Here is a 19,651-nt window from a genome sequence, read left to right on the forward strand (position 1 = left end):
ATCATTTCTTAATTGTTTACAAGGCAGTTATCTACAGAAGCGATTAAAAAATCACTTATGTAAATAATAAGAATAAACAAGAGCAAAATGTAATTAAGATTTCTATGTCAGTTGATCTTACTAAAGGCATTCCTGGCAACCAAGGTAAAAGATAAATGTTAAGTTGTAGAATATTTGACATTTTATTATTTTCTTCTGGTTCTTTCATATAACACATTGATAAGGTAGATAAATTACCTGTCTACTTTTTTGACAAATATATACTGAGTTACCTATGACAGTGCAAAACACCCAAGATCTTCTTAAATGAACACTCAGGTCACTCATAAAGACAGACATTTAACTTGGTAATAAGTGTTGTTATGGTTTAGAACCTCATTACTTGAGTGTGGTTCATGAACCAAAAGCATCAGTATCACTTTAGTGCTTGTTTGAAATGCAGAATCTCAGATTCCATCACAGATTAATGAATCAGAATCTACATTTTAACAGGATCTCCAGGTGATTTATATGCACATTAAGTTTGAACAACACTGTTTAAAGTATCTATATAAATTTAAAGTATAATCAACTGTTTTGAGAAATAATCTTTTAAAAAATAGCAAGAGTTTGTAACTGTACATACAAAAAATGTTTTTAAAAATACTCATTATTTCATTGTAAATAGCTCCAAAATTAGAAGTCATTTAATTGTATTTCAGTCAGGGTTTATTCATTGCCACCTAACCTCAGAGCTATTAATTTCCAGTTCCTTTATTTTCATGTTACTGTACTAGTATAGACAGTATCATTGTACCTTCAAATTTTCTTAGAAAATTTATAGTCTATTCTTGGGGGTAACTGTTAATAATCATAAGATCAGTTACTTTCCTTTGGGATGCTTTGCAAAACATATTATATTTCTTTGTCAAAGTGAGATAAGGTTAGCTCTTTCCTTCCCGCAATATCTTGCAGATGCCAATTGGTGTTAAGCCAACATGTCTATTTCTTAACTATCCTGATATATTTGGCTCTGCTTCTTGCCAAATACGTATTTCTCTAAGATTTTTTTTTTCTTCTGATGTATATTTGTTTTTAAAACCCCTTTTTCCCCCACAATACTGTATTAGTAGCTTAGTAGATTGCACCAGGCTATGTACCTTTAACATGTGGAGCTTAGGAAGGATGATTATCAGCTCTGAGAGCAACATATAACTGCAAACCCAATATAATTTCAAAAGGGCAACAATAACAAAAAAATTGTAAGGCTTAGCACAAGTAATAATGTGGCTTATCATTGCCAAAGAATGGACAACCTTTCTGAGGCAAAAGACTACATCAAAAATAAAACCTCCAAACGATTACATTAAAACAATGTTTTCAATATTTATTTCCGTGAGAATTATTTTCAATCAAATAGCATTTTTTTTTTAATAACTACAAATCACTCCAAGGCAGAACAGGCATTCACAATAAGATATTCAAATGCAAGGAAGTTGAATAAACAGGAAGACATCTGCCATAAATGCACATAATTTTTTTTTCTGGGTAGAATGTAAACATTGTAGGACAACGGGCTAACTTAAGGGCAGTAGCAATTGCAAAAAAAAAAAAATGAAATACATCCAACTCATAAGAGTCGGCTTCACCATAGTGAAAAAATACCCACATTTTAGTTGATCATTACAATAATTGTTGTTTCTGGCCAACGTTATATGTTGGTTTCTGTGGGTACCCTGTGATTCTGATCTGTGTGTCTTGGGAATCAAGAAGGTCTCTTTTGCAACATACCATCCTCCTGGCGGGGGTAAAAAGCAAGAGAACAGGTGTAACTTTGTGATATCTCTCCAAACATTCATTATGTCAACATCTGGCTCACTTGTATTTCACTGATCAAAGCGTTCTTCTAATATCAGAGTAAAGGGAACACATCATGAACTACTCATAGTTGTTGTCTACAATGGATCATGAATCTGTGTATGCACGTTTGCATTTATGATGGTGTTGTAAATAGTTGCAAAGAATAAAACAATCTACCACATTATCATTACTGATTTACCTGTAGGATTCTTTTTATCCTTGTTTTATCTATTATTTTTCATATGTTTCTACCCTCAATACTATATATATGAGAATGCCAACTGAGAAAATCCAAGTGAAAAGTAAATAGTATGAAGGTTCTTTAATTTCTATTTCTCATTGACTCAACATAGATGATTTGAAGATCAGAGTGGAAAAATACATAATTTTAAGGGCCACCTCTCATGAAAAATGTCAAATTCTATGATCCAACTATGGTATAACATTAAAATGGTGATTTTTGTTTGTTTTATTGCCCCCTGTTTCTCATTTTCTATGAAAGCATCCTTTAATATGTGCTTTTAATGACCATAAACCACCACAAAATTTTAGTTATGTGAGACACAGCTGCATGATTTCTATGTGGAACAATCACATATTTTTATATCGACAGTCATTAATCCTTTTGCTGCCTAACAGACTCAGAATGTTGAATCATTTACAAAATCACATTCAGTTTTTACAAAATGTGTGGATGTCCTTTGGAACCCATGTCATGCTTATGAGCTACAGCTGGTTTAATAAAATGAATAAAAAATGACTTTTGAATACATTTTTTTTAGTTGATTGAATAACACTATTTCAGTTTTCAAATCTGAAGATTGTCATTTATGTAGGTTCTGATGAATTGTTATGATTTAATACTTGTGGAAAAGTTACAGTAAAAGTTGAGAATGCATCTTCTCAGTTTGTAAAAATCTCAAATGACTGTGAAGAAGATAATTACAAAAGTATGATAGTTATGTATAACTGAAAAAAAAAAAAAAACAAATCTCTTATAGGAAAGAAATAGGCCTAGTCTCCATGTAAATTGAGTGGCCTTGTCAACATTTCTTAAATATTTACAATCCATGATTTATAAAAGTTGAAATTTAGCACAAGGTAACGGGTTTACATCAAATAGTTGTGTGCTCTGTTGTAAGTAAGGGTTTTAAACAGGGTATTCATTAAAAGAACTATTATGGTGATTTAAACTACAGATTTAAGTTGCCTCACATGCATACCTGCAAGGAAAGTTTTTGCATACATGGATTAAAATTATACCGTAGAGAAGAACCATGAGCAATTTATGAATGGATTCTCTTTATCAGGCTATTGGAAATGATAACCCACCACTATTATTAGTAATCTTATATATTCTTATATATTTTGATTATAAGAACCAATAGAAACAATTATGACTAAGTCCAGATTACCATGGTGCAATTAAAAATCTATGAAATCCTAGCTTATGAAAATTTAAAACTTCCTCATCAACTGTTGGGTCTTAATAAAAAGGAAAAGAGAGAAAGAGAACTGCACTTATAATATATGCTCCGCCAGGTACTGTAGAGGGATTGTATTATTTAATCTCCACAGATAATTGAGAGAAGGATATTTTCTTTGTTTTAGAGATGGGAATGCTAAGTAAATATGCAACTGTACCAAAGCCCCATAGTCATCAAGTAGAGAGATGATGTGCTATTACTAGGATTTGCCCTTACATACCTGACTCTAAACCTTATGTTTCATTTGCCCTCATTATGTTATAATCCCTTTAGAATTATTTAATTGAAACCAAGCCAATTAAAACATAAACAATAGAATTAGTAATAAAAGTGTGTTATGTAATACCAATGTATTATCATTTGATTTTTCTTGTGTGGAATACATATCCTTCATGACAGAAGTAAGAAGTCATATTCATCTGTAACTTACAAGCAAATGTGGATGCTGAAAAATCATTGTTTTTAAATCTCCTGTAGATAGAAAATGAAACCCCTCTTATTTGTGATGATGATATGGACCACCATTTTTCTACGTTCATCTTTAATTGCCTCAACATGTATTAGGTTTGTATTATCATTCATATAGTTACAACAAGGACTATGCTAAAATGGTGGTCCCTGCCTCTTATTACTTTCCAGTTGTGTCGTGGGACAACCTAACATGTGCAAAGTATTCCTAAATCAAATTGGTTTTAATTCACTGTTTTAAGATGAGCATGTGCTCCACCTTTTTTGTGGGGTGATGTATGGCTCAATTGGAATCCCATTAAGAAGAAATTAATGATGTGTCATACTTACCTGTAAAGCAAAGACATACATAGAAATATGGTATTTATCTGAGAAGCATTTATCTGAAAATCAACATAGATAGAAATATGATATTTAAAGAACTGTTGTGGGAGATCTTTACTCTCTGTATAGGGTTGCAGACTATAGGACAGGGTTAAAGAATATATAAAAGTAGAAAGGCCAACTTCTTATCACAAATAAGATAAAATACCTAAATTTACTAGAAACTTCTAGGTATGGAATGAGTTGATTTATGCAACTCTGAATCATAGTGGTGAATAGAAGAGAATAATAATATATTAACAATTTTTGAATGACTAGATCCCAGCCATATTCCAAACCCTTTATAGCTATCTATTTCAGCTTACAGCAGCTCTGTGAGGAAATAATTTCCGTGCTCATGTTCCATAAGAGGAAACTGAGTCCTGAGATATGTTGTTGAAGATCATTCAGTTACTAAATTGAAACCAGCATTAGAACTCAAATCCATTCTACAGAAAATTTGATACACTTACATCTTAACTAAAACTAATTCTAAATGTCTGTCTTCCAGGACCTCATAATCCAGTGAAAGAATGCCTTCTATTGGTCTAATTATCTCTTCTGCTCAACAACATATACATTTTCAATTAATGTTGCAACACTTTGAGTAATAGGAAAATTCACTACTATATAAAGGGAGACTTACCAAAAATGACTCTCTTCACATATTTAAAATGGCCTTCTTGCATCTCCAGGAGGCAAAACTAATGTCTATTTGGTTAATTGGATCAATGTTTTGAATTTAATATATTATTCAACTGAAGAAAATATTTGATATTATTATTACATTCTAAAAAACGTGTAAGTCTCCTTCTAAATACAAGACTCTGTAGAAAACATTGAATGCATCAAGGCTGAACTTGGATGCTTCTTCAACGTTTTAATTCATTTTCCAAGTGGAATCATCTGGGAATAGCCAAATCCTTTAGAGTTTTATTTTAGTGATAGTATTGGTTATGAACTTACCAATTACTTCAGGATATTTTTATTATGAAAAAATAGATTTTAAACCTGGGCCAGATGTGGAACAAGAGTTATGAATACTCATCCCATTATGATTTTTTCTTCAATGGTTTTTCAAAGAGACCCAAAGTAGAGATATTTGTACAATGAATACCCATATACTCATATGTAGCAACATGCTGCATAAAACCATACTACTATGAATATGCTGCTCATATACTATGGTATGAAGTTTATTGATTCTTTGTACTTTTGTCTTTGTAATATATTCCAAAAATTGATTTACATTCAAAATACTGTGTTCTTAAGTCACTTTATTTTTACAAACATGATATACAATTGGTAGCATTGGATTCTGTTTTTAATTTTTAGGAATGGCTTTTAAAATTTGATATAATTTTATTTTTTATAAATAAAGCATTTAAAACTGTTTACAGTGCTTAAACAACATGATAAAATATATTCAGAGAAATCTTTCTTGCAAAAGTGTTTCTTCATCCTGTTACCTTTCTGTATCTGTAGGTAAATATGCATAAATGCTTTTGGTTAATCCTTCCATTGTTTGATGCTTTTTTCCAAATAGAAAGAAAAATATGCATATGCGTGTATACTTGTATCTTCCCCTTTTCTTATAAAAAACCCTTAGGAAACAATTTTTATCCACTTTGTGATATCTCTGTAGAAATAATTTTTGCTGCCTTCTTCTGGCTGCACAGTGTTCCACTGTACGGTTGTAAACTAGTTTATTCCTACTGATAGGAATTTATATTGTTACCAAATGTCAATAATAAAGCCACAGTGAGACACATTTTGCATATTTTAGTCAGTCATCCTTTGAAATACATTCTTAAAAGTAGGATTGTGAAGTTGATTATTGATAACTATTGCCAATATTCCCTCTATGTAAGTTACATCATTTTGCAATCCCACCGACAATACATCAGAAGGCCTGTTTATTTCTACTTTTCCCATAGATTTGCACAGGTTGTCAAAGTTTGGATTCTGGCAGATTCCATCATTGAAAAGTAATATACCAGCATACTTTTAATTTGTATTTTTCATGCTATGACTTAGATTGAATATATTTTCAAATCTGTATGGGCTAGTTTTATCTCTTCTTGTCTGAACACTCTTTTCCTATTTATTCCTGTTTTTCTATCTGAATTTTGGGTTTCTTTTTCTTGATTTCTAGGAGTTCTTGGAATGTTAGAGGAATTAATCATTTATCTGTTATATAAGTTGTAAATATTCCTTTTCAATGCAAAATTTGTTTTATTGTGATTTTGTGCTAAAAAAAATCTGGTTTTACTTGTTCTAATTAATGTATCTTTTATTTCCATACTGTGGGATTTTTAGTTATGAATTATTTCCTTCCTTTGTATTTTCATGAATTCTCCTCTAGTACTTGAATGGTTTCATTTCATTAAATAATCATGTATCTAATCTGTTTGGAATCTATCCTTTTATAGAATCATATCCCTTATTTTCCAAATTGCTATTTAGGTGTCACTTAGTAAAAAGTCTATCTTTTTCCAAGGAGTTACTATCTCATTCTTATTACATGCTAAATTTCCACATGTACTTGTTATTTTATGGATATTTTTCCTGTTCTAATTTGTGTGCCTATTCATGTGTCAGCCTGCACTGTTTAATTATACAGATTTTACAATTTGCATTCAGATATGGTAAGATGTTCTCATTCTTGCCTATTCTTTTTAAAAGTCTTTTTTACTTTTTTCACTTACAATTCATTATTGACATGATTAATTTTCCTACTTCCAGGAAACAAAAACAATGATCTATTCAGTTTTTTAATCAGATTACATTATTTCATATTAAGATAAACTGATATATTTTGATGTTGAATATTTACGCTCAAGAAAAAATATCTATCATGTCATTTAATAGGGTCTATTATGGCAACTTTCAGAAGTGACTTAAAAATTTTTCATGTACGTTTCACATTTTTGTGCCATTTAAATGGTGTGATCTAATCCATTATTATTTATACTTAGTTAATATTTGTGTGTGTCAGTCTATTGAGTTAGTAATATTTTTATTATTTGCTTGTACCTTACTAAGTTTTGTAACTGTATATGTGCAGTAGTTTGTCCATTAAATTTTGGATTTTCACCTGTATAATCATATTATCTGCAAAATAAACATAGTTTAAGTGTTTTTTCTGACACTGTGATTCTAATTTGCATTCTCATCTATATTTGCATTTTAATATATTTATTAGCATGTTGAATAATAGAAGCAACTGTGGGTATGTTTGTCTGGTTCTGATTTTAATAGGGATGCCTCCTGGGTTTCCCCATTAAGAAAGATGCTGGCTTTTATGCTTAGGATCCTATATTTTACTTCTTTAAAGAAGTTTTTACCAAATGGAGTGGCTCATGGCAGCAATGCCAGAATTTTGGGATTCTGTGGTGAGAGTATTACTTGAGGCCAGAAGTTTGAGATCAGCTTGGGCAACATAGTGAGACTCCATCTCTATGGAAAAAAAAAAAAACATTGTTATTCATTGATTCCTAATTTATTAATTCTTAGTTAATCATAAATAGTTATAATTATTCATCAAATGTATTTGAAGCAATAAAGGATAGCAGCATTTTTGTTTCTGGATATGTTAATATTCTGAATTATATTAATGATTTCCCACTAGTGAGCCAGCTTTGCACTATTGGAATTATCCTATTGGTCATGAGATATGTATTTTTAATATTTACTGTTGGATAGTATTCATTATTGCTTTAGTCATAATTTTGCATCAATATTTATTAAATGTAAAATGTGTTGTGTATGATGATTTTTAGATATCTGTGCTAATTTTACACTCATTTTATAAAAATAGATTTAGAAGTTTTACATTTTCAGTATTATCAATTTTTTTTATATCAAACTTTAGGCAAAATCCCACTGTGAACTATCTGGGGAGGTTAATTTTTTTGCAGGGGGAGGTTTTCTGTGACACCTAATCTTATTTGCACTAGATTTTAAGTGGAAATTGGAATAATTTGCAATATTATTAATGCAGGAGAAGAATCACTCACAATTTTTGTGGACAAGCGGAAGTTGAGCAAACGAGCTGAAGGAAGTGATTCCAGCACCAATAGCTCTTCGGTCACTCTGGAGACGCTGCATCAGCTAGCCGCCTCTTATTTCATTGACAGGGACAGCACACTTCGGAGACTCCACCACATTCAAATTGCATCCACTGCCATCAAGGTAAGAATGAGTTTATGCAAAAATTATCACCTTCCATTCTTTGATTCTTCTATATCCAAAATGCATTTCTATGTACTTGCTTATTCCATGAATTTAAACAATTACTTTATAAAAATATATTTACAATTTTCTTGCTTTCAGTTATGTAATATATTTAAGATGAATTTGTATGTATTTCAATATAATTTTTTACTTGCTAAGTAGGTTGAGATTTTTCATGGTTACATGTAATTAAAGTATATTTGAATTGTATGAATTTATCTTGGGGTACACAGACTCCCTATACATGGATACAAATTTGTTTTAATAACATCAATTTATTTTATAATTCTCCTTAATTTATTTTACCCATCTAAAAATACTATTCTGAGAAGAGAGGCTTTATTGGCCTTAAAGTTGTCCATGGAACAAAATATTTTTAAGAAGTCCTGCTTCATGGAAAATGACCCCTCAATGTTTTTAAGATATATTAAGATGTACAGATGCATGGTTATATGGGTTTTTAGGAGGCAAAATATACAATAATCTAGAATTGGTGGATTAATATTATGTGTTCACTAAAGGCATTTGACTTTGAATACACTAAGGTTGACTTTATCAAAACTGAAAAGAGAGGAGAATAATTTAGTTCTGATTTTCAAAAGAAAAAATAAAATGAATGAGAAAAAGAGATTGAGAAATAGAGAGGAGAAATTGTTGTCTCCTAAACAATAAGTTTTAGACATATTCTCTGGCAAATTAGCTCAATGTAATTCCATTTGTCAAATGGCCATTGTGAAATTAACAGAGTCAGAACAATATGATCCTAGTCTAAGTTAGCCATAACAAAATAATATAGAGAGAGCATTTCAGAGTGTTTCAAATCTAACCTTTCATAGTTAATACAAAAATGAATGATTAAATGTAACATTCTATTACTTTATGAAACTAAAATTAATGTGTGCTCATTTTTGTGTCAGTTAGTTGAAAAGTTGCTACTTCAACTTAAACCCATAAATAGGTTAAGAATGCTCAGAAGATTGCTCCAAGTATATCTTTTTGTTCAGAAGGTACTGGAGAAAATAAAAGGTGATGTGGAAATACCTTTAACTTAAGGGTTACACAAACAATACAGCAAAATCCTAATATTGCTAGTAGATGGTGTTGGGAAACTTCAGTAGATATAAATCATGCAATATAGTTAGTTGGCTTCTGACTCCAAGACTAATGTTATATTGAGTAACAAGTGTATAAATAGTATTTATGCTGTACAGATAAAAATGTAGCCAGCATGAATGCAGATGTTTCAGTTAATTTAAAAATTTTGGAAGATGTTGTTAGAAAACCTTAGCTTGAGGTTGCTGAGGAAAACTAGACTTTTCCAGAAATCAGTTTCAAGGATATAAACAGAAACTTTGGTCAAATTGTTTTCTAAAGGAAGAAATCATTGTTGTAAATGATTTTATTATATGGCTATTGATTTTTGTTGTTACTGTTCAACACCAAGTGTGACTGTGAAATTATACAACAGTTTTTGTACTCTAAGTAAGAAATATACAGATACATTACATGTCAAAACATAATGGTTATTTGCATATACTTCTCTTCTCCCACAGGAGAAGTATATGGCACAAAAAAATATACGTTTTATTGAGGCATACTATTGTATACAGGCATTGCATTTAGACTCTGTTAATACAAATGGGAATAATGATGCTTCGTTAAGTCTATAACATAGCTGTGTGATGGAAATGAGTCTCAAAGAAGTGACAGTTACAGGAAGTTCTCAGGAGAAAGAAAGATAATCTGGAATTTGGGAGTCAACGGACTCACCTGGACAGGGCCACAGGGAATGCCTATTGTCCGTTAACCATGGAAAGAAGTTTCTGTGCACATAATAAAAATGATTTAAAGTATGTGTAGAGTGGCTGGAAATGGGAGGAAAGGGGGCTTTACATTAGGTGGAGGAAACAGCAAACAGTGGGAATGATAAAAGGTCTATATCACTGCGAACAGAAGTACCCATCTTGTGCTGTAACTAAGGAAAAAAGGAAATGAGATAAGCACCAGCTGGTGACAACATAGCCCTGAATAAAGGCATAGAAATTCATAGAGAGTGCAAGCGTGAGGTGGTGAGGTAGTGGGGAATGGGAAAGAAAGGAGAACAATTACACCTTTCAGGATTTAATTTAGACCTAAAGGAAATTTCCTTTTGAGGCAGCTGTAATTTTAAGTAGCTGATGATTTTGCATGCCAGGGTTAGCTGCAGTCAGGTTATTATGAAGGTTCCAGGGAAAGGCATTGTGCGTGTGTGCTGTGTTCAAGCAAGACAGGAGCCAGAAACCCATGACCATGTGCACTGCAGAAAGTCGACCCTTCTGAGTTACATGAACAGATGTGTCTGTGCAGTTTTGTGTGGAGATTATCTTTTATTTTTATTACTTATCAAATGTGTTCCTGCACAGGTAAAAGGTATCTCTCTTCATTTACAAGTTTGACTAAGATTGCAAGTGCTTAGAAGTAAGTATGAGGAACTGAGTAGATGGGTGAAGGGACTTTGGTAGGCTGGATCCAAGGGTATTCAACTACTGAAATCTTTTCTTATTGAATAAACAATTTGATGTAAAGTACTCTTGTAGTCTCTGAAACCGAGATCTCAATTCCTGTACTAAATCCCTAAAGGTTCAGTGCCTTGCTTGTGTGCTTTAAATTGTCAAACTAAGGATAACAAGATTCACAATTTCTTTGATTTAGTAATGTAAGTTGTGTTTTAAGTGACGTATAGTAGGTAATTTCTAGAGCAAATGTTGAATGAAGTTGTTCTGTGATTTACAGAATTTATGAGACAGAAAATTGCTAAAAAATAAAGTAAATAGAGTTGTTATCAGGTAACAGCAAAAATATAATTAGATCTGCAAAATCATGCCAGCTTTTATCATGCTAATTCTTACAAATCACAAGAGTTAAACAATTTAACAATGAGCCAGTTTCTAGAAAGTGGAATAAAGCAATTTGTTTGTTTTGTCTTCTATAATTATGAATATAAATGTAGACTATAATTTGTTCATTAATCTGTAAATAAAAAAACTGACACAAACACCCATAGTTTAATTAATTGCCATACTCTTGCAATTAATAGCATTTATATCAAATATTATTTCACAATATTATTTGTAGTCCAATAAAATGTGAAGTGTAATGTCTAGAGTTGGTCATTATTTTCTGAAGATCCAATTCAATTGACTTAAGTTATTCAAAAAATATACTAACATATTTTTATTTTTAAATAGTCTAATAAATTTTAATGCTATATAATTTATGGTGATGAGAAAAACACAATACATTATATACTTTGAAAGGATATTTAATCTGTCACCTGATGTATTATGTCATATATATTTTCAAAGAGATTTTATTTTAATTTTTAGAAATAACGCATTGAGTAAAATTAAGTTTTTATAATAGGACACTACTAAAATATTTTTAAGTAATTATTTTCATAAAATAATTACTGATATGTTCCTGTATTTCTGGTATTGTTCAAATATAGAAAAGACAATCAGATAACTTTCAATATTATAGTGTTTGGAAGTTTTGAGCAGCAAACCTAGGAATAAGCAGAAACAATATATTACAATTAGCTTGAAGGTCAACATCTCAGCTTAAAAAAAAACCCATCTTGAAATGATTTTTTAGTGCTTCATAGTTAACATAAGAGTGTTGCAGGTGATACTGAAAAGAGGCACTATAGCTAACTCTAAATTTACACTTCTGAAATTATAAAATACATTACATTAAATTTTTTAAAGCTATTTATAAAATTACACCCAACAATACTTTTCCAAGAAGCAGTTTTGATAAGTAAATTATTTGTTATTTGGGAGTAAAATCAGTAAAATGATAATATATTTATTTTTAATTTTGCTCATATATATATACACACACACTCATACACACACACACACATTTAAAACTTACTTTAAGAATGCCCAAGAAGGCCGGGCCCGTTGGCTCAAGCCTGTAATCCCAGCACTTTGGGAGGCCAAGGCGGGTGGATCACAAGGTCAGGAGATCCAGACCATCCTGGCTAACATGGTGAAACCCCGTCTCTACTAAAAATACAAAAAACTAGCCCGGCGAGGTGGCGGGCGCCTGTAGTCCCAGCTACTGGAGGCTGAGGCAGGAGAATGGTGTAAACCCGGGAGGCGGAGCTTGCAGTGAGCCGAGATGGCGCCAATGCACTCCAGCCTGAGCGAGACTCCGTCTCAAAAAAAAAAAAAAAAAAAAAAGAATGCCCAAGAAAATATGCATGTGAACCATTGATAATAATGGCACATTTTATATTTTGCATTTATAGGAAAGATCCATATTTGGTATTCTTTTTGTGTATATTTAAGGTGTATAACATACTGTTTTAATGTACTTAAACATAGTGAAATGGTTACTGCAGCCAAGCAAATTACCTTACCAAACATCTTTTCATCTTGCACACTCTTTTTTCTTTGTGTTGAGGGCAGCTAGAATTTATTCTCTTTGCAAATTTCCACTAGGCAATACAATATTTTTAACTATAATCTTCATGTCATACATTGGATCTCAACATTTATTCATCCTATATAACTGCAACTTTGCACTCACTGACCTAATATCTTCTCATGATCTCCCTCTACCACCTCTCCCATACTGGTAACCAGTCTCTTTTTGTTTCTTTTCTTTCTTTCTTTCTTTCTTTCTTTCTTTCTTTCTTTCTTTCTTTCTTTCTTTCTTTCTTTCTTTCTTTCTTTTGTTTCTTTTTTTCCTTTTTTTTTTTTTTTTTTTTAGTTATTAAGTTACTTTTGTTTTTGTTTTTGATCTGGCATGCAGTGGCACGATCTCAGCTCATTGCAACCTCTGCTTCCCAGCTCAAGCAATTCTTCTGTCTCAGCCTCCCAAGTAGCTGGGACTACAGGTGCCTGGCACCACGCCTGGCTAATTTTTGTGTTGTAAGTAGAGACGGGGTTTCACCATATTGGTCAGGCTGGTCTTGAACTCTTGACCTCAAGTGTTCCACCTGCCTCAGGCTCCCAAAGTGCTGGGATTGCAGGTATGAGCCACCGTGCCTGGCCTTCTTTGAGACTTTCTATTAGATAATGTTATCTGCAGACAGAGATAATTGTACCTCTCTGTCCAGTCTGTATTGTACTTTATTTATTTATTTATTTATTTATTTATTTATTTATTTATTGTCTAATTGTGCTGCTGGTGAGAGTGGAAACTCTTCCTTTGTCCTGCTCATAGGAAGAAATTATTCCTTCTATCACTATTAGGGAGGATGGGTTTTTCATCCATGCTCTTTACTGTATGGAGGAAATTATTTTCAATTCATAGCTTGGTGAGTGTTTTTTACATGAAAGTGTGTTGATTTTGTCAAAAGCTTTTTTTGTATCTATTAAGCATGTAATTTTTATTTTTTAATTCTATTTGTGTGATTTATTATATTAATAGATTTTAGGATATTGCATAAATTTTGCATTCTTTGGGCCGAATTCCATCTGGTCAATGTGTATATTTATTTTATATGTGACTAGATCCAGTTTGCCAGTATTTTGCTGAGGATTGTTATGCCTAAATTCAAAGTGGATATTGGACTATATTTTCCTGAGATACATCTGTCTGGTTTTGGTAGGGGGTAATAGTCGCCTCATAAAAGGAAATAGGAAACATTCCTTCCACTTCTATTTTGTGGAAGAGTTTGTGAGGAATTGGTATTAATTCTTCCTTGAATTTTTGGTTAAATTTAACAGTGAAGCCAGCTAGATGTGGGCTTTTCTTTGTAGGTAGATTTTGGTTATTAGTTCAAGTTATTCACCTGTTATAGGTTTATTCATATCGTGTTTTTCTTCTTGAGTTCAGTGTCAAGAACTTAAGGGGCTCAAGAGATGCTCCAACCTTGGCCTCCCAAAGTGCTGAGGTTACAGGCTTGAACCATCATGGCTAGCCCTTCCTTGTTCAGTGTTATCTTACAGCTACATGGTTCCTCCAAATATCTATCACTCTCCTCACCAACTCTATCCAAGCTTGGCCCTTCTAACTCTGAGCAATGACCTTCATATTCTATGTCATAAAGGAGATCGAGGTCATCAGTTAAGAAAGTCTCTGTCTTTCTAGAAATGTTTCCATTTCATTGAAATTATACAATTTGTTGGCATGGAATTGTTCATACTATTTATTTAATATTCTTAGTATTTCTGTAAGGTCAGTAGTAATAGCCCTTATTTATTCTTGATTCTTAGTTATTTCTAGTGTCCTTATTTTAAGTTACATGAGTTTTCTCTTTTTATCATGATCAATCTAACATTTTTTTTCAACTTTGTTGATCTTTTTGAAGAAAGAGCTTTTAGTTTCATTGAATTTTCTCTATTTTTCAAATAAGCTAATATTTGAAAAGCTCTCAAAACAATAACTAGCTCAATATTTGAGTGGGAGTGTCCTGTTTTTCTGGGCATGGTCTTAGCAAATGGCACAACAAGAGATTATATCCCGTGCCTGGCTTGGTGGGACCCATGCCCAGGGAGCCTTGCTCACTGCTAGCGCAGCAGACTGACAGAAAGAGGGGCATCCACCATTGCTGAGGCTTGAGTAGGTAAACAAAGAAGTCTGGGAAGCTCGAACTGGGCAGAGCCCACCGCAGCTCAGCAAGCCCTGCTGCCTTTGTGGGATCCACCTCTGGGGGCAGTACATAGAAGAACAAAAGGCAGCAGAAACTTCTCCAGAGTTAAACGTCCCTGTCTGACAGCTCTGAAGAGAGCAGTGGTTCTCCCAGCATGGTGTTTGAGCTTGGAGAACAGACAGATTGCCTCCTCAAGTGGGTCTCTGACCCCCATGTAATCTAACTGGGAGACACCAGTAGGGGCCAACTGACACCTCATACAGGCAAGTGCCCCTCTGGGATGAAACTTCCAGAGGAAAGATCAGGCAGCAATATTTGTTGTTCTGCAGCCTCCTCTGGTGATACCCAGACAAACAGGGTCTGCAATGGACCTCTAGCAAGCCCCAGCAGACCTGCAACTGAGGGACCTCACTGTTAGAAGGAAAACTAACAAACAGAAAGGAATAACATCAACATCAACAAAAAGGACATCCACACAAAAACACCATCTCTAGGTCACCATCATCAAAGACCAAAGGTAGATAAAACCACAAAGATGGGGAGAAACCAGAGCAGAAAAACTGAAAATTCTAAAAACCAGAGCACCTCTTCTTTTCCAAAGGATCGCAGCTCTTCGCAGAAATGGAACAAAGCCTGACGGAGAATGACTTTGACAAGCGGACAAAAGTAGGCTTCAGAAGGTCGATAATAACAAACTTATCCGAGCTAAAGGAGGATGTTCAAACCCATCGCAAGGAAGCTAAAAACCTTGAAAAAAAGCTTAGATGAATGACTAACTAGAATAAACAGTGTAGAGAAGACCTTAAATGACCTGATGGAGCTGAAAACCATGGCACAAGAACTACGTGATGCATGCACAAGCTTAGCTAATTAGATCAAGTGGAAGAAAGGGTGTCAGTGATTGAAGATCAATTTAATGAAATAAAGCAAGAAGAGAAGTTTAGAGAAAAAAGAGTTAAAAGAAATGAACAAAACCTCCAAGAAATATGGGACTATGTGACAAGGCCAAATCTGCGTTTGATTGGTGTACCTGAAAGTGACAGGGACAATGGAACCAAGTTGGAAAACACTCTTCAGGATATTACCCAGGAGAACTTCCCCAACCTAGCAAGGCAGGCCAACATTCAAATTCAGGAAATACAGAGAACACCACAAAGATACTCCTCAAGAAGAACAACCCCAAGACACATAAATGTCAGATTCACCAAGGTTGAAATGAAGGAAAAAATATTAAAGACAGCCAGAGAGAAAGATTGGATTACCCACAAAAGGAAGCCTATCAGACTAACAGCAGATCTCTCTGCAGAAACTCTACAAGCCAGAAGATAGTGATAGCCAATATTCAGCATCCTTAAAGAAAAGAATTTGCAACCCAAAATTTAATATACAGTTCAGACTAAACTTCGTAAGTGAAGGAGAAATAAAATCATTTACAGACGAGCAAATGGTGAGAGATTTTGTCACCACTAGGCCTGCCTTACAAGAGCTCCTGAAGGAAGCACTGCACATGGAAAGGAACAACTGGTAGCAGCCACTGCAAAAGCATGCCAAATTATAAAGATTGTCAACACTAGGAAGAAACTGCATCAACTAATGGGCAAAATAACCAGCTAACATCATAATGAAAGGATCATGTTCACACATAACAATGTTAACCTTAAATGTAAATAGGTTAAATGCCCCAATTAAAAGACATAGACTGGCAAATTGGATAAAGAGTCAAGACCCATCAGTGTGCTATATTCAGGAGACCCATCTCACATGCAGAGACACACATAGGTTCAAAATAAAGGGATGGAAGAAGGTCTACCACGTAAATGGAAAGAAAAAAAAAAAGCAGGGATTGCAATCCTAGTCTCTGGTAAAACAGACTTTAAACCAACAAATATCAAAAGAGACAAAGAATGGCATTACATAATGGTAAAGGGATCAATTCAACAAGAAGAACTGACTATCCTAAATATATATGCACCCAATACAGGAGCACCCAGATTCATAAAGCAAGTCCTTAGAGACTTACAAAGAGATTTAGATTCCCACACAATAATAATGGAGACTTTAACACCCCACTGTCAATGTCAGACAGATCAACGAGACAAAAGGTTAACAAGGATATGCGGGACTTGAACTCAGCTCTACACCAAGCAGACTCAAGAGACATCTACAGAACTCTCTACCCCAAATCAACAGAATATACATTCTTCTCAGCACCACATCACACTTATTCCAAAATTGACCACATACTTGGAAGTAAAGCACTCTTCAGCAAATGTAAAATAACAGAAATCACAACAAAGTGTCTCTTAGACTACAGTGTAATCAAATTAGAACTCAGGATTAAGAAACTCACTCAAAACCACACAACTACATGGAAACTGAACAACCTACTCCTTAATGACTACTTGGTAAATAATGAAATTAAGGCAGAAATAAAGATGTTCTTTGAAACCAATGAGAATAAAGACACAATGTACCAGAATCTCTGGGACACATTTAAAGAAGTGCATAGTGGGAAATATATAGCACTGAATGCCCACAACAGAAAGGAGGAAAGATCTAAAATCAACACCCTACCATCACAATCAAAAGAACTAGAGAAGCAAAAACAGCCACATTCAAAAGCTAGCAGAAGGCAAGAAGTAACTAAGATCGGAGCAAAACTGAAGGAGATAGAGACACAAAAATACCCTTCAAAAAATCAATGAATCCACGGGCTGGTTTTTTGAAAAGATCAACAAAGTTGAAAGACCACTAGCAAGACTAATAAAGAAGAAAAGAGAATAATCCAAATAGATGAAATTTAAAAAAAAATGATAAAAGGGATACCACTGATCCCACAGAAGCACAAACTACCATCTGAGAATACTATAAACACCTCTACACAAATAAACTAGACAATCTAGAAGGAATGGATAAATTCCTGGACACATACACCCTCCCAAGACTAAACCAGGAAGAAGTTGAATCCCTGAATAGAACAATAACAGGCTCTGAAATCGAGGCAATAAGTAATAGCCTACCAACTAAAAAATGTCCAGGACCACACAGATTCACAGCCAAATTCTACCAGGGGTATATGGAAGAACTGGTACCATTCCTTCTGAAACTATTCCAATCAATAGAAAAAGAGGGAATCCTCCCTAACTCATTTTATGAGGCCAGCATCATCCTGATACCAAAGCCTGGCAGAGACACAACAAAAAAAGAGAATTTTAAACCAGCATCCCTGATGAACGTCTATGTGAAAATCCTCAATAAAATACTGGCAAACTGAATCCAGTAGCACGTCAAAAAGCTTATCCACCACAATCAAGTCAGCTTCATCCCTGGGATACAAGGCTGCTTCAACATACACAAATCAATAAATGTAATCCATCACATGAACGGAACCAACAAAAAGAATCACATGATTATCTCAATAGACGCAGAAAGGCCTCCTACAAAATTCAGCAGCCTTTCATGCTAAAAGCTCTCAATAAACTAGGCACTGATTGAACATATCTCAAAATAATAAGTTATTTATAACACACTCACAGCCAATGTCATATTGAATGGTCTAGAACTGGAAGCATTCCTTTTGAAAACTGGCACAAGACAGAGATGCCCTCTCTCACCACTGCTATTCAACATAGTGTTGGAAGTTCTGGCCACGGCAGCCAGGCAAGAGAAAAAAATAAATGGTATTCAATTAGGAAAATAGGATGTCACATTATCCCTGTTTGCAGATAACATGATTGTATATTTAGAAAACCCAGTCATCTCAGCCGAAAATCTCCTTAATCTGATAAGCAGCTTCAGCAAAGTCTCAGGACACAAAATGATAGTGCAAAAACCACAAGCATTCCTACACACCAATAACAGATAGAGAGGCAAATCATGAGTGAACTCCTATTCACAATTGCTACCAAGAGAATAAAATACCTAGGAATCCAACTTACAAGGAATGTGAAGGACCTCTTCAAGGAGAACTACAAACCACTGCTCAACGAAATAAAAGAGGACACAAACCAGTGGAAGAACATCCCATGCTCATGCATAGGAAGAATCAATATCGTGAAAATGGCCATACTACCCAAGGTAATTTATAGATTCAATGCCATCCCCATCAAGCTACCAATGACTTTCTTCACAGAATTGGAAAAATCTACTTTAAAGTTCACATGGAACCAAAAGAGAGCCTGCATTGCCAAGACAATCCTACACAAAAAGAACAAAGCTGGAGGAATCATGCTGCCTGACTTCAAACTATATTACAAGGCTACAGTAACCAAAACAGCATGGTACTGTTACCAAAACAGATATATAGACCAATGGAACAGAACAGATGCCTCAGAAATAACAGCACACATCTACAACCATCTGATCTCTGACAAACCTGACAAAAACAAGAAATGGGGAAAGGATTCCCTATTTAATAAATGGTCCTGGGAAAACTGGCTAGCCATATGTAGAAAGCTGAAACTGGATCCCTTCCTTACGCCTTTTACCAAAATTAATTCAAGATGGATTAGAGACTTAAATGTTAGACCTAAAACTATAAAAACTGTAGAAGAAAATCTAGGCAATACCATTCAGGACATAGGCATTGGCAAAGACTTCATGTCTAAAACACCAAAAGCAACGGCAACAGAAGCCAAAATTGACAAATGGGATCTAATTAAACTAGAGAGCT

General features: G+C 33.9%; 1 protein-coding gene across 3 annotated transcripts in view; it reads left to right on the forward strand.

The window, feature by feature from the left end:
* The window catches only part of BRINP3 (BMP/retinoic acid inducible neural specific 3), a 395,286-nt gene that overhangs the window by 208,301 nt on the left and 167,334 nt on the right, over positions 1 to 19,651 (forward strand). For all 3 annotated transcript variants that reach the window (XM_007989133.3, XM_007989132.3, XM_007989129.3), the window contains exon 4: positions 8,161 to 8,351. In XM_007989133.3, coding sequence (XP_007987324.3) covers positions 8,161 to 8,351 — 191 coding nt within the window. The remainder of the gene's footprint in view (positions 1 to 8,160; positions 8,352 to 19,651) is intronic.

Source organism: Chlorocebus sabaeus, chromosome 25, assembly GCF_047675955.1.
Source record: "Chlorocebus sabaeus isolate Y175 chromosome 25, mChlSab1.0.hap1, whole genome shotgun sequence".
Classification (NCBI taxonomy): domain Eukaryota; kingdom Metazoa; phylum Chordata; class Mammalia; order Primates; family Cercopithecidae; genus Chlorocebus; species Chlorocebus sabaeus.